Below are 14,472 nucleotides of genomic sequence, written 5' to 3' on the forward strand. Positions count from 1 at the left end.
TAAAAACTAAACAATCCTATGGACTACCGTTTAAGTCATGAACCAATAACTACAAAATAGTATGTCTGACAAAAAAGTATATTTAATAAGTTATATAACCTAAAGCTGTATTAATATTATTATAATTTTGATATTATTAACTTAGTAGAGATTTGCTGAAAATTTAATTATTCATTTATTAAATATTATGTTCAGTGAAATACCAAAGTTTAATAATATAAAATTACAATCCTTTTTAATCTATAGCATAGTATACAAGTCTTATATTAATACTGTATTTACTAATTCATAACATTATATAATAGTTACAATATATTGTGACTCAAATATTAAGTTGAAAATTAAACTGATTGTCCATAATAATAATAATAATTGATATTATACTTATACCAGTAAATGATTTCAACAAATTTCTATTTAAAATGAAAAAATTAATTATTCAAAAAGTAAAATATATAAAATATAAATAATTGCATAAAATATCCAAAAGTTATCTAATATTAAATTTTAATGTTTTGATTCCAATTTTAGTTTACTATTATATACCAGTATATAATGCTTAAAAATTTATTTTAAATAAATAAGAGAAAAAATAGCTTTGCTTTATTGTAAATAATTAATAAAGCTTTTTATTATTATTTATTTATATTATAAATAGTTAATGATTTATTATGGAATTTCTTTAAAAGTTTATTTGTTTATTATTTATTAGAAATTTGGATACTGTTTGTTATTTTAAAGAATTTATTATAAATATTATGTTGATTTTTTATTAAAATAATTTTTCAATGTTTGTACTGTACTATGTATCGCATGAATGCATTACGTTAAGTGACAATAACTAACTTTTTACTATATTTTAAGAATCAGTTTTCTAGTGAACTGTAATATAAGGTTAGAAAAATGGTGTCTCTCTTTGGGTTTGCTTAGGGCTCATAAAATATTGATCACATTTTAGCTCTCTCTCTCTCTCTCTCTCTCTCTCTCTCTCAGCATCTTTGCTTTGATCTCACATTTCTCTTTCATTTTGATTAAAACTTTACTTAAATATATTTACAGAATATATAAGTAATGGATAATTCTCGTATATTATTACTCTTATTAAATTAAATATTAAATTAAATATTATAATTATTATTGTAATAATTGTGTGAATGAGCTATACTACTGTATAATACTGCCAAAATATACTATAACTACGTACATGTATACATGCAAACAACACAATTATTTTTATATAATTAAATATTATCGTTTAGTTATTTTCAATATTAAATTTAGTAAATTTTTTATTATATAAAATTTTATAAAATTATAAGTGTAAAATTTAAATAAAAATAACATTAGAATCATAGATATTTATATCTTATTTAATTAGCATTTTTTAAGTTCAATATTTATATGTTTAATATACAGTATTGTGTGAACATTTGGTTAATTTTTAATGATATCTTTGAATTTCATATACAGTATATTATATACAAAGACAGATACAAATAGTGTAGAAATAGTTGAATAGACAACGACTCGGTTTTTCCTATTTTTTGCTAATGAAGTCTAATCTTTGCTTCAATAATATATGACAACACATTGATATGACATAACATGTGGTGTTGTCTGTGAAGTGCAAAGAGGGAGACGAAGACAATTGATATTAAAAGACATAAATTTACTGAAAAATTTGATTAACTATTTAATAATAATATACAGTATATTAAACAGTTTAGATAATTTAATAAATATAGTCTTAAGTTTACTGCATTGATACTATGTACTCTATTTACTTTAATTATAAACTTTAATTATTTAAATTCAAATTAATTTATAAGATATCTAAAAATTTAATTATTTTGATATTATTTGAATAATAGTATTGAATTTAATAAGAATTTGAAGAATTAGGTCGAGTATTAGTGAATAAATTTGTAAATTCTTTGTAAGATTTTTATAAACTTTAAGTAGTATTTATTGAATAATAATATTAATACTATACATAAAATTTACATTACAGTACATAAATGCATACATTGAAATAGTATGTCTCAAGTATGATACAAATTTAAGTCTAAAATATTATATTAATAAAAATTAACGATTATTTAGAAATTTACTTAATGGCAAACTTTAATAATGAGTTCACAAAGTGTAAGAACTATATGTCAAATGTTTGTCACTTATATTTAAAAAAACACTTTAAACACTTTATCTCTTTTACGGTATTTCACTATATTTTTAGTGGCGTTCAAGTGCTTTGTTTTGTGATGTTTGCTTTTTTGCTCTCTCTCTCTCTCTCTCTCTCTCTCTCTCTCTCTCTCTCTCTCTCTCTCTCTCTCTCTCTCTCTTTCAACACAATTTTGGTGCAGAATTTCTTATTTGGTGTTTGACTACATTTTTAAACTAAAATTCTTATGAGGTTAGGAATGAAAACAACTTTTCAACTGATCCGCAGTAAACATACCATCACTGGGTTTGAGGACCTGTTTTACTATACTGTATATGCAATGATCTCTTAGCCTTATATAAGACTATTGGATTCAGTGATGGCACACATGTATTGTTATATTGCTATCCATTTCTCTTATTTTGCTTTTTCTTAGTCAATGTCTTTTTCGTTGCAATTCTGAACACAAAAGCAATTCTCGCGAGACGTAAGACTTTTCTTTTACTATTTTTCTCTCAGCTTTTGGCGAAAAAGAGAAACAGAGATGAGTTTGAAATACAGTTTTATAGTCTACTACTAAAACACTACAATATTTCTTAAAGATATGTCTGCTTTAGTTCAACCATTGCATCAGTTCTGCACTGTTATGTCATATGATTATTGACTATAACATACAATCTATGATATATAACATAAAATATTTGATATTCATTTGTTCATTAATAACTAAATATATCAAATTTAGGTTTTTTCTATCTATAATGTATTGCATATTAATTTATAATTATGAAATATAGCGCATATTTAAATATTGATTGTTTAAAATAGATAATTTTAATATATTAAATATGATATTATATGTAAATTGTAAAATAGATTCCTAATTATATTATATTTTAATTTATTATTATAATTATACATAACTAATATCGGTCGCATCCATAATATCCAAATCAAAATATCCAAAATTAGTTTAATTACAATTTACAGTAATAATTTTGCCTATTATTATAAATATTTATTGAAAATAAATAAATTTGGATATTTTGATTTATATAAAATAATTTTGGATACTTTTTTATTAGAATTATTTATGTTGGATCAATTGAATTGGATCAATTGAATTGGATCAATTGAATTGGATCAATTGAATTGGATCAATTGAATTGGATCAATTGAATTGGATCAATTGAATTGGATCAATTGAATTGGATCAATTGAATTGGATCAATTGAATTGGATCAATTGAATTGGATCAATTGAATTGGATCAAACGCTTTTTGATATTATAAGTTTAGATATTATTATTTTGGAGATTTTAAATTAGTTATTATGAGTTTGGATATTTTGATTTTGGAGATTTTAAATTTGGATATTTTGAATTAGATATTATGATTTTGGATATTTTGAACGATACCCAACTAATACATATAACTGTACAGTATATGCAAAATATGAGAAATAGATTAGATATTTAAGTCAATATGAAATCAATTATCTATAAGTCTATATATAACTGTTTGCTTGTTATCTAATCTGATGATACAAAGAGTAGTCTTATATAAGTCGACATTCCGGTCAACAATATATATGATGTCGAGGGGAAAGGCATACAAACATTTGGTGTTTTCAGACATTCCTATTGTTTCTCAAATCAATCACTCCTATTGTCTGACTGTGTTTTGGCCCAAATGATGGGTCAATATTAACGTTATATTTATCGTATGGTCTCTTCTCTTATAATTTTGTAGGCCTTAACTCATCCACACATTGAACACTCTGTATATCTATAGATATCATATATACAGACCATAGTTAACGATTCAAGTGATGACTGTATGTTCAGACAGTCAGTCGAGGCATACATTGTTTTGTAGCCTAAGATCGCGATTCAATGGATTGGAGTCAGTTGTGAGACATCAAAGACAATATGTCAACCAAAAACTACATCTTCTCAGCACTGGATGTCTCAACAGAGCATTGATATTAAGGTATAGTATTTTATTTCATCTCATTTTTGCCTTTCTATACCAATAGTTAGGCATTTACTGCTCTTTATAGCTATAAATGACATCAAACTGTGCTCTCATTCAATAATTTTTTCAATACATTTGATGCTTATATAACTTATATATATATTATATCTTTATATAAATATATATATGTTTAATGTGTAATTTTATTTTTTTCTCATAGAAATGTTTATCTATTGGTGGCAGTGGTGTGTTATGTATGTTACTGGCCATCAATATGGGGTCAGATGGTGTTTGATGACAGGCCGGCCATTATTGACAACAAAGACTTGCGGCCAAACACACCACTGTATCGGCTATTTGTCGACGATTTTTGGGGCACACCGTTACATATGGTATGCTATAAACACTTATTTATATATATTAATCATGTGTTGTCCACATATTATGGTTTTATAAAAAAAATTAATAAAATTCAATTTTTATTGCTTGTAATAATATGTATAGTTTGGGCTAATGATAACAAAGCTCAGCAACAAAAATGACATAAATATCGATTGACTCTCAAGTATTATATAAAACACTGTTTGTTTGATACAATTTATATTATACTATATATATATAACACTTATATCATAAAACTACAACTACTATATGTTACTAAAACCAAACATAACTTTCAGTCCATTTGATTAAACCTTTAAAATATTGTATACATTTGTTAGTTGTCTTATGAATGTAACAAAAATAGGCTATAAAACGCTTTTAAATTGAGTAACAATTTTTGTTTTTATTACAATCATACAATAATATTCAATAATAAATATCATAATAATAGTATAATATTAACAGTTATTATAAGCAATAAACTGAGACTCATTTCAAATAATTCATTATTATCTCCATTATGACTATATAGCAGTAAATTAAAGTATATTAAAGTAATATTTTGTCTTTCAGTTAATATATTGAAACATTTTAAACATTGATATTCATAGATAATGACTTTATAGTCAGTCTAAAAATATTTAAAATAAATTATTGTAGTTTCTATCTAATTAATCATAATTTATTAAATATATATTTCTATAAATTAAACATATTATTTGCTTAGAAATAATATATGATAAGTTATGTGTAATAAAGTAAGATTTATATATATTTATTAATCACTAAATAATAGTGCATTAGTGCATTAAATTATTATTAAATAATGAATTTTTTTTATTTTTAAATTTAAGATTATGTATACTATATGACAATTAAATTTTGCATTAATATAAACACATTAAATCAATCATTTATATAATTTGTTAACTCGCTTGATATGTTCAATTAAATTATTTTTAAAATAAAATTAACAAAATAATGCCAGCTATCAATGTCTGTAAATGTATTATTTGTAAATAAAAATAAAATTTACAGTAAAATTATTTCCCAGATATAGTTATTTCCCCAAATAATTTGGTGATTAAATGAAAACTATTTTTTTAAACACTTTTCTTTCCATCATTTTTACTGTTTGCTATTCATTGGGCTATTATTAAAGATTAAATAATACCCATAAAATTGGTTTGTCTTAATTTTCACTAAAACTTGCCATAAATTTTCCGTTAAAATATTTTCAATGGGAATATTTGAGTAAATTATATACTTTATTACTGTGTGAATATTGTATAAAATTTTTATATACACTACTATTTTATATAAATTATTATATTTAGAATTAGTATTAATGATAAACTTGGTTACTATACTGTATATGGCTTTTACGCAAAAATGGGTTGATTTTAACATCAATAATAAGCTTACATTATTTAATGAGATGAGAGAATCAATGGATTCAAAAATACTGTTCACTTATTATTAGCAACAAAACTAAATATAACTTTATATGTATTAGCATTTGATGAGAAAGTTTTTTACCACCAAAATAGATGAGCTTTTTTGTTGTTAGTGTTCATCAATTTGTATCCAAACTAATCACATCTCGTAGTTGTATATAATTATAAATTAGACATTCCTTGTGCTCTGACTTTACTGATGAATGAGAAGCAAAAAACTAGTGATCCATGAGTTGAAGTATTTGGTTCATTAACTCAAGAGTAATGCAAATACTAAAACTGATAATAATAATAATAATAATAATAATACATAATAATAATAATAATACATAATAATAATAATAATAATACATAATATGTATGCTATGAGAAAATGTGTGAAGATATTATCGCAAAAATTTTTGCAAAATTAATGATAACATTGCTATACATTTTGCTGTCATATATTGTGTGTATTTAACGACTAATACCTATTGATTGCCAACACATTTAGTCAAAGATGTGATGTATTTTTGTTGTGAATCTTAGTTTAAGAGCTGACATCACATCTCACTTCTCGATTGTCTCACTCTTTCAATTGAATTTCCTTTGAGAATATTATCTCTGAATGAGAGATGAGGTCGAGTTTGGGCTAAGTTTTAGCTCTCAAGTAATGGCAACTCCTTTGACTACAATATACTGTATAATATATAAAACTAAGTTAAGACTTCATGTGTGATGCTATTACTTGATTGTTAATATCAAACCAACCCCTGTTTGTTACCAGTTATAGCAGTCAAATGAACTGTCATACAGTGCCAAACTATACACAGTATTATATTAAATAAGTGAATTCAATATAATAGTTAATATATTATATACAATACAAATAAGTTATATATATTTTTATAATAAGAGGACTAAAGAAAAGRTGGACACAAATCACGCAATTTGTGTCACACAATGAATCAAAAATATATAAAAAATATTTGCATTGATACTCAAGTGAAAGCAATTGGTTTCACTCTATTTCTAAATAAATGCCTATTTATTATTGATTTAATGATAAAATAATGTAATGCATGCCTTGACTCTAGCATTTAAGTATATACAGTATATTTATATTATAAGTAGTACTATTTATACAGTATATAATGTATAAATTGTCCAGAATTATATAATTTGATAATTTATATAATAAATAAATTGTTAATATATTTCAGGAGAACAGTCACCGAAGCTACCGACCCCTCACAACACTGACATTGCGATGGAATTTCGCGATTCATGGATTAAATCCAATGGGATATCACTTAATAAACATTACATTGCATTCAATCGTTTGTATACTCTTTTATAGGTGAGTCTCATAACAACTCTTTATAATAAAATTCAATACATTTCTAACTCGTCTATAATATTATTATATATGAATAAACATATTCTTAATATAATTATTTTTTAATTCTGTGATTCGCTGAGAAATTCTTTATGAATAACACATTATCTTTATCTCTAAGTTATATAATATTCAATAGAAAAGTATAAAAAATAAACGAAATAAGTCTATATTCATGTTATTCACATTTTTTTGTATTCAATGTTGTTATGACTCACAGTTACTGTCGACTAATATTCTGTGATTTGATGACATCTTTAATAACAGCCCTACTCTTTGCCGTACATTCAATACATACCGATTCCGTAAGTAGTATTCAAACACATTATTATTTATTATTATTTGATCCATAGATTATCGCTGCAAAAGTTAGTGAGTGATGCCATACAAGCAAAGCACTCATCAAAAAATAGCTGTCTTTTCTACTCTAACTATATTAGTGTAAACTATTGAATATATATCATACAATACTTTGTCTATCATTTATATTATATGAGTAAAAGTACTGCACATTTCTATCATTATTATTATGATATACACAAAAAAAATAAAAAGTCAAATAAAATCAGCAAATCTTAAAACACATATTTACAATATATGTGTACTTTTAGTGATGAATACTCTATCTCTGGAGACAAAAAAATGCTTATTAGACTCTAGAGATACTTAAAAGGCTAAGATTTTTCAAATTACTTTTTAAAAAATTTAATGGTTTTCGTTTTATACATAAATATTTTTTTATTTATATTTGATATATCATATACATATATTACATAGTAATATTGCATACTTTAATGAAGATTACAGCACTTTTTTAAATATAAAAATAAATTAATAGTTGTGAAAAAAAACCAAAACTATTTTAGTCATGAGATAGTATATAATTTATATTTATTTGATAAATGCTTAAAAATCCACTATAAATATTATTTTTAATAAAAACATTTAATTTAATATTGAATATTTATTTATTAAATATGCTTTATTTTAATATATAAATATATATTGAAGTAAATATTGAAAATGGTTTATATCTACAGAAAAGCTTTTATGTCACGTTTCTCCTTAAGAACTCATATAATATCTAATAGTAGACAATATTGTGAATGAAAATCTTAATTTCGATAATACTTATTATTTATTAAATTATTTGAATTTAGATTAATTTTATAGATAAATACAAAAAAAATTATTTATTACAAATATTATGAAGTAAATATAATACTTAAAAACAAGTTGTAAACGGTATAAATTTATACAGCACATATTTTGCATAATATACTAATAATCATAAAAAAACATTAGAAAAAACACTAAATGAGTGTATAATGTAATCAATTTAGTCAATGCAAATGTGATTGAATTGACTGAAATAAAAAATAATAATAAGTGACTGTTACTAAAAAAAATCAATTGATAGTAAAAAACAAGTCACGACTCTAAACTAATGGCCAATTTTGAGTCATTATTACAGTATATTTGACATAAGGATTGCTATGCAATAATGTGTGATCCATATAAAAATACATCAAAAATAGCATATAAAGTACAGTATATAACTCACATAAATACATGTATGCAATGCACTGATCTATTAATATATTGTTTGTACAGTTTTATATTTAACAATGAATTAATCTGTAAAACAGTATATGTTTTAGTGTGTCTATAATGTTGGACAACAGTGTGTTAAATATTATATGTCCATAAAATTTTCAATGATTTGAATGGTTAAATACCATAAACATAAAACATTTGAATGTTTAGAGTGAATCTCATTGAATAACAATGTGCTATCTATTTTACAAATTGAAATTTTATGGATTATTGTTTTGAAGTCCTATTTTTCTACCGGTGCTCTTGTGTGTCATTTTGAAAAACTCATTACATTTTGCAATCTCTCTCTCTCTCTCTCTCTCTCTCTCTCTCTCTCTCATATATACAATATATATGATAACTTGAAATTGGAGACACTATTTACCGCATTTTTATAGTGATCAATACAGACGCCTATTCTCTAACCGCTCAACAAAACCATTTCCCTGTATTTAATACACTTCCCCTCTCCATCTCTCCCTCTATATCTCACTTTCATAACGATTTCATTATTGAGTTTAAATCCTTTAAAATTTCAAATGAGTTGCAAAAGTTTTATAATATAGTCGATAACACAAAATGAATAAATGTATTGAAGGAAAGTGTATGAAAATATTGGCGTTACTATACTGTAGATACAATCAAATCTAACTCTCAATTTAATCCATGGATTTCATTTTCTCATATAATATGACATTTAATATTTGCACTATTTTAACAAATCTTTAAATATATTTTTTATATTATATTGTATATAAAAGTTTAAAGTACTTTAATATATAATCTTTCGATTTGTTTAAAATAATTGTCATTTTTACTTAAACTGCTATCTAAAGTGTTTTTAGATTTGCAAATTTTTTTTGGTTATACTATTCTACAAATCAATAACAATTGTAGAAACAGTGTTTGGTGTAAAAAATAAACGTTTTAAGTTTTTTATGCTATTAAATGAATAACATTGAGAGAGTTGTGTGAAATAATATCGATTTATCATTAAGAGTAAGACTAAGACAGTGAAGACTTTAGTGTATACTTTGAGAGCTTTTTTTCACGTTTGCTTGGGTTGTGATAAACCATTGAATGCCTTGTGATGGCTATACACCAGACGGTTGTGTCCTTAACTCTCCTATGATATGGTTTTTACTTTAAACTGAAAGATAGCCCAACTATATCATAGTTTATAAAAACAAGTTATACTGACTATAACGGAGCAGATTTAATGTATTTTTGAGACTAAATAGATATAGTAATGAAATATAGTCAATGGTTTTGTAGATCTTGTAAAAGCATGTGTTTTCCCGTAAAATAAAATATATTATATTATATTCCGGTATCTGTGAACTGATAGTAATGGTCAGACACATAGATAGCGACCATTGATTGCAATAAGTGTCATATAAACTATAATATGACATAAAAACCTTTTTATTACTTCTTTACTTTTATTAAAAAATTTTATTTAGTGTTATATATTATACTTACCGGTATATATGTTTGCTTATCTAATAAAAAATTAATTTAGTAAAAATATTTGGCATTGCTTTTAACATATAGTGATAATTATAATTAATTTATTTTGTAATACTGTATAATATAACAATTTTTATATATTAACATTAATTTTATTATCAAACTTAAAGGTGGCTTCAATTGTCGGGAGGGCTGAACTGCTTTCGGCGATATTTTATTTGTCTGTCCTATTGATATGGACTTCAAATATGTTTAAACAAAAACATAGATTAGTTGTGAGTATTTTGCTTTCGTGGTTAGGATTCTTGTGTAAAGAACAGTCACTGACTGTACTGATAGTCTGTGCCATTCATGAACTCATCCAAAGACGATATTCACCGAACAAAGTGAGTGACAATCAAAACAATTACCGATAAACTTATGTTTTATTTTTATTTCATTTTTTATATATTGTATTTATCTCTAATTACAACAAAACATTACAATTGTTTTGTTTTTTAATAGAAAAGAAAGAGTCGAGACATTGCATGTATTAATCGATTTAGTTGTTTGTTATATTTGTTATCAACTCATATACATAAATGTCACTAATTTTTTTTGGTTTGTTTTTTGCATGAAATAGGAAAACAAAGTGAATTATTCAGCAAATAATTTGAACACAATTATAACCAGAGTTGGAAACATAAGAAAATCACAGATCGCTGGCAGGAAAGTCGTTAAAAACATATTTATTTTATTGTCTGCCTTTGTGTCGGCACTCATATTCAGATTATATTTAATGGGTTATAAACTACCAAAATTCAATCGGTATATATATTTTATTTTATATATAACATTATATAATGAATTCTATTATTTTTTGTATATTCTAACAAACAAAAAATGTTAATAGATTTTTATAACAACTATTAGATGTAAATATATTTATAGGTCCATAAAGTTGCTCTCTTTTTATATGTTTTGTATATATAGTTAATATTGAATACCATTTATTATAAATATTAAAAAACTATTATGATAACACTTCTTTTTATACAATGAGATCACATTTTTATAAACTTTTTTTAATTCATAATCATAATGATAAATTAGTTCTAGACAATAAGCAACATTTGTATTTTGAATATTATAAATAACATGAAATAAAATATTTAGCTAAACAAAGCCAAATATTTTTTATGTTTAAATACATAATATCTTATAAATGATAATATTTATTGTAATAATCAATAGGTTTGACAACCCTGCTTCCTATGCGGACACACCGATCAAACAATTAACGTATAGTTATTTGGTTGCCTTCAATGGTTGGCTTCTGTTATTTCCGTGTGATTTAAGCTGTGATTGGACTAATGCATCCATACCTCTGGTGTCAAACCTAATGGATCCAAGAATTTGGACAATTGGGGCCTTCTTTGCTCTTTTGTTTACTTTGTTATACTATGCCTTAATCAAGAGCCGAGACAACAAACTATTTTTGGTGACATATTTTTATAATCAAATAAATCATATATTGCTTTTCTGTTATTACATAAAGCCGTAGTATAGTATAAACACAGTTTTTCATATAAATGTAATATTGATATTAGAGATAATATTTTAGTTGAGAGTCAATATAAAAATAGCAAACAAATAATGATAGAAATAATTTTTTTATTTCGAAAAATAACAAATATTTTTGGTAAAAATATATGTGAAAATATCAATATGTCTATACAGTAGATATTGAATTCTTAGTATAAGTGCTAAAATAAGTCCATCACACAAATTGATGATTTAAAGTTGTAATATAATATTAAAGGTGATATCTATGTTGAAATGTGTGTACAGGTGCTAACTCTGTTGGTGGTGCCATATATTCCCGCATCCAATATATTTTTCCCGACGGGTTTTGTTATCGCTGAAAGAGTACTTTATTTGCCTTCAATGGGATTCACTTTACTCATAGGAATGGGAGCTAAAAATTTACTCAACTATTGGTATGTCTGTAATGAAAACTTTAATCACACAAATAATTATCAAACTTTATCCCACATTGTATTTTTTCAATATTGACAAAATAATACTTGTGTATGTGTGTATGTGTGTATGTGTGTATGTGTGTATGTGTGTATGTGTGTATGTGTGTATGTGTGTATGTGTGTATGTGTGTATGTGTGTATGTGTGTATGTGTGTATGTGTGTATGTGTGTATGTGTGTATGTGTGTATGTGTGTATGTGTGTATGTGTGTATGTGTGTATGTGTGTATGTGTGTATGTGTGTATGTGTGTATGTGTGTATGTGTGTATGTGTGTATGTGTGTATGTGTGTATGTGTGTATGTGTGTATGTGTGTATGTGTGTATGTGTGTATGTGTGTATGTGTGTATGTGTGTATGTGTGTATGTGTGTATGTGTGTATGTGTGTATGTGWGTATGTGTGTATGTGTGTATGTGTGTATGTGTGTGTGTGTATGTGTGTATGTGTGTATGTGTGTATGTGTGTATGTGTGTATGTGTGTATGTGTGTGTGTGTATGTGTGTATGTGTGTATGTGTGTATGTGTGTATGTGTGTATGTGTGTATGTGTGTATGTGTGTATGTGTGTATGTGTTTGTGTAAATGAAAAACTAATTTAGTGTTAATTGTGTTAAGCCATTCATTCATTCATTTATATATCTAATTGTATTACAGGACAAACCATAAGACGAGTATTAAGACAATAATAGGCCTTCTGTTGATCTCTCATTCCGTTAAAACATATTACAGATGTAATGAATGGTAATAAATAAAAATCATTATTTTTTGACTGTTTTTAGTGCTTTTATAACATAACTAATAAAAATATAGAAAAATAGATTATTAGTGCCTTATATTCAAATAAATTAGTGCCACAAATAGCACACAATCTTGAAATCTGTTATAATTTATTGTTAGATTTCAATATATGTAGTTATATAATAATAAAGTATTGTTAATATCATTCAAAAACCATTTTATATTTGATATCATTCTTCAGGAACAATGAGTACACACTGTATACGTCTGGTCTTAAAGTGAATCCAATGAACACTAAACTACTCAACAATTTAGGCCGTCTTTATGAAAGGGATGGCAACTATGATGTAGCCATCAATTACTTTAGAGAAGCAGTACGGTATGTAATTGATGTAATGGATGTAATGGATGTGCAAAATGATATCAGAATTTATATATATATATAGATAAAGAAATTTCTTTTATAAGTGTGTGGTCTTTGTTTAACTTTTATTTTTGCTTTAATTTGCTGTCAGATAACCATAGCATTTATATAATTAATCATAAATTATATATATATATATCTATAGTATATATCAGATATAGTTATATTAATGATTGAAAGAGTGTTATCGTAAATAATTGATTTATAAATTTATTTATAATTATATAGTATTGAGCCGTTAGATGTAAGAGGACATCTCAATTTAGGCAACATTTTACTCAAAATTAATAACTCAAGAGAGGCTGAAAGTTCATACCGTACGGCCAGTGCTCTGTTGGAAGAGTCGGCTAAAAGTTACCATCAAATATCATCCATGCATTTGACGGCATTGTTCAGACTCTCGCAATTGATTTCCAGTAGAGAACAACATAAAAATAAAGATCAAAGACTAGAATCGGCGGACTCTTTGATATTAAATAACGATTTCAAACCAGCATTTGAAAGCTGGTCTCAGTCTGTAATGCATTCAAGAGTTGCCAATCGACGCATTGAAGCGGCAGTAATGTTGGCCAATGCTCTTCACTATGAAAACTCTGATCCCGATATCCTTTATAATGTAAGCTATTTTTTAATATTAATACTATTTTTATTTTTTATTATTTATTAAAAATTAAATATTAGCGATGATAACGACAATAAAGAATTTTTTGAAAAATTTTAATCCATTACTCAATACACTACATATAAGTTTAAATATTGTATATGACTTTAGATTTATATAATAATTTAAAAGATGAGAGAAAATGCATACCTTTGTGTCATTTGTCGGCGCCTTTTGATCCGAAAAATGAAATTTTTTTATAAGTTC

General features: G+C 25.0%; 1 protein-coding gene across 3 annotated transcripts in view; it reads left to right on the forward strand.

The window, feature by feature from the left end:
- Nucleotides 1-14,472, forward strand: part of LOC128957306 (protein O-mannosyl-transferase Tmtc3-like) — a 33,741-nt gene that overhangs the window by 18,188 nt on the left and 1,081 nt on the right. For all 3 annotated transcript variants that reach the window (XM_054303042.1, XM_054303044.1, XM_054303043.1), the window contains 11 exons: nt 3,913-4,152; nt 4,358-4,529; nt 7,181-7,317; nt 7,577-7,661; nt 10,593-10,808; nt 11,045-11,229; nt 11,656-11,902; nt 12,253-12,401; nt 13,097-13,183; nt 13,422-13,559; nt 13,833-14,220. In XM_054303042.1, coding sequence (XP_054159017.1) covers nt 3,992-4,152; nt 4,358-4,529; nt 7,181-7,317; nt 7,577-7,661; nt 10,593-10,808; nt 11,045-11,229; nt 11,656-11,902; nt 12,253-12,401; nt 13,097-13,183; nt 13,422-13,559; nt 13,833-14,220 — 1,965 coding nt within the window. In that variant the 5' untranslated portion in view covers nt 3,913-3,991. The remainder of the gene's footprint in view (nt 1-3,912; nt 4,153-4,357; nt 4,530-7,180; nt 7,318-7,576; nt 7,662-10,592; nt 10,809-11,044; nt 11,230-11,655; nt 11,903-12,252; nt 12,402-13,096; nt 13,184-13,421; nt 13,560-13,832; nt 14,221-14,472) is intronic.

The sequence above is a fragment of the Oppia nitens genome, unplaced genomic scaffold, assembly GCF_028296485.1.
Source record: "Oppia nitens isolate AA-2021 unplaced genomic scaffold, nextdenovo-longstitch-racon4-pilon3 scaffold3_pilon_pilon_pilon, whole genome shotgun sequence".
Lineage (NCBI taxonomy): Eukaryota > Metazoa > Arthropoda > Arachnida > Sarcoptiformes > Oppiidae > Oppia > Oppia nitens.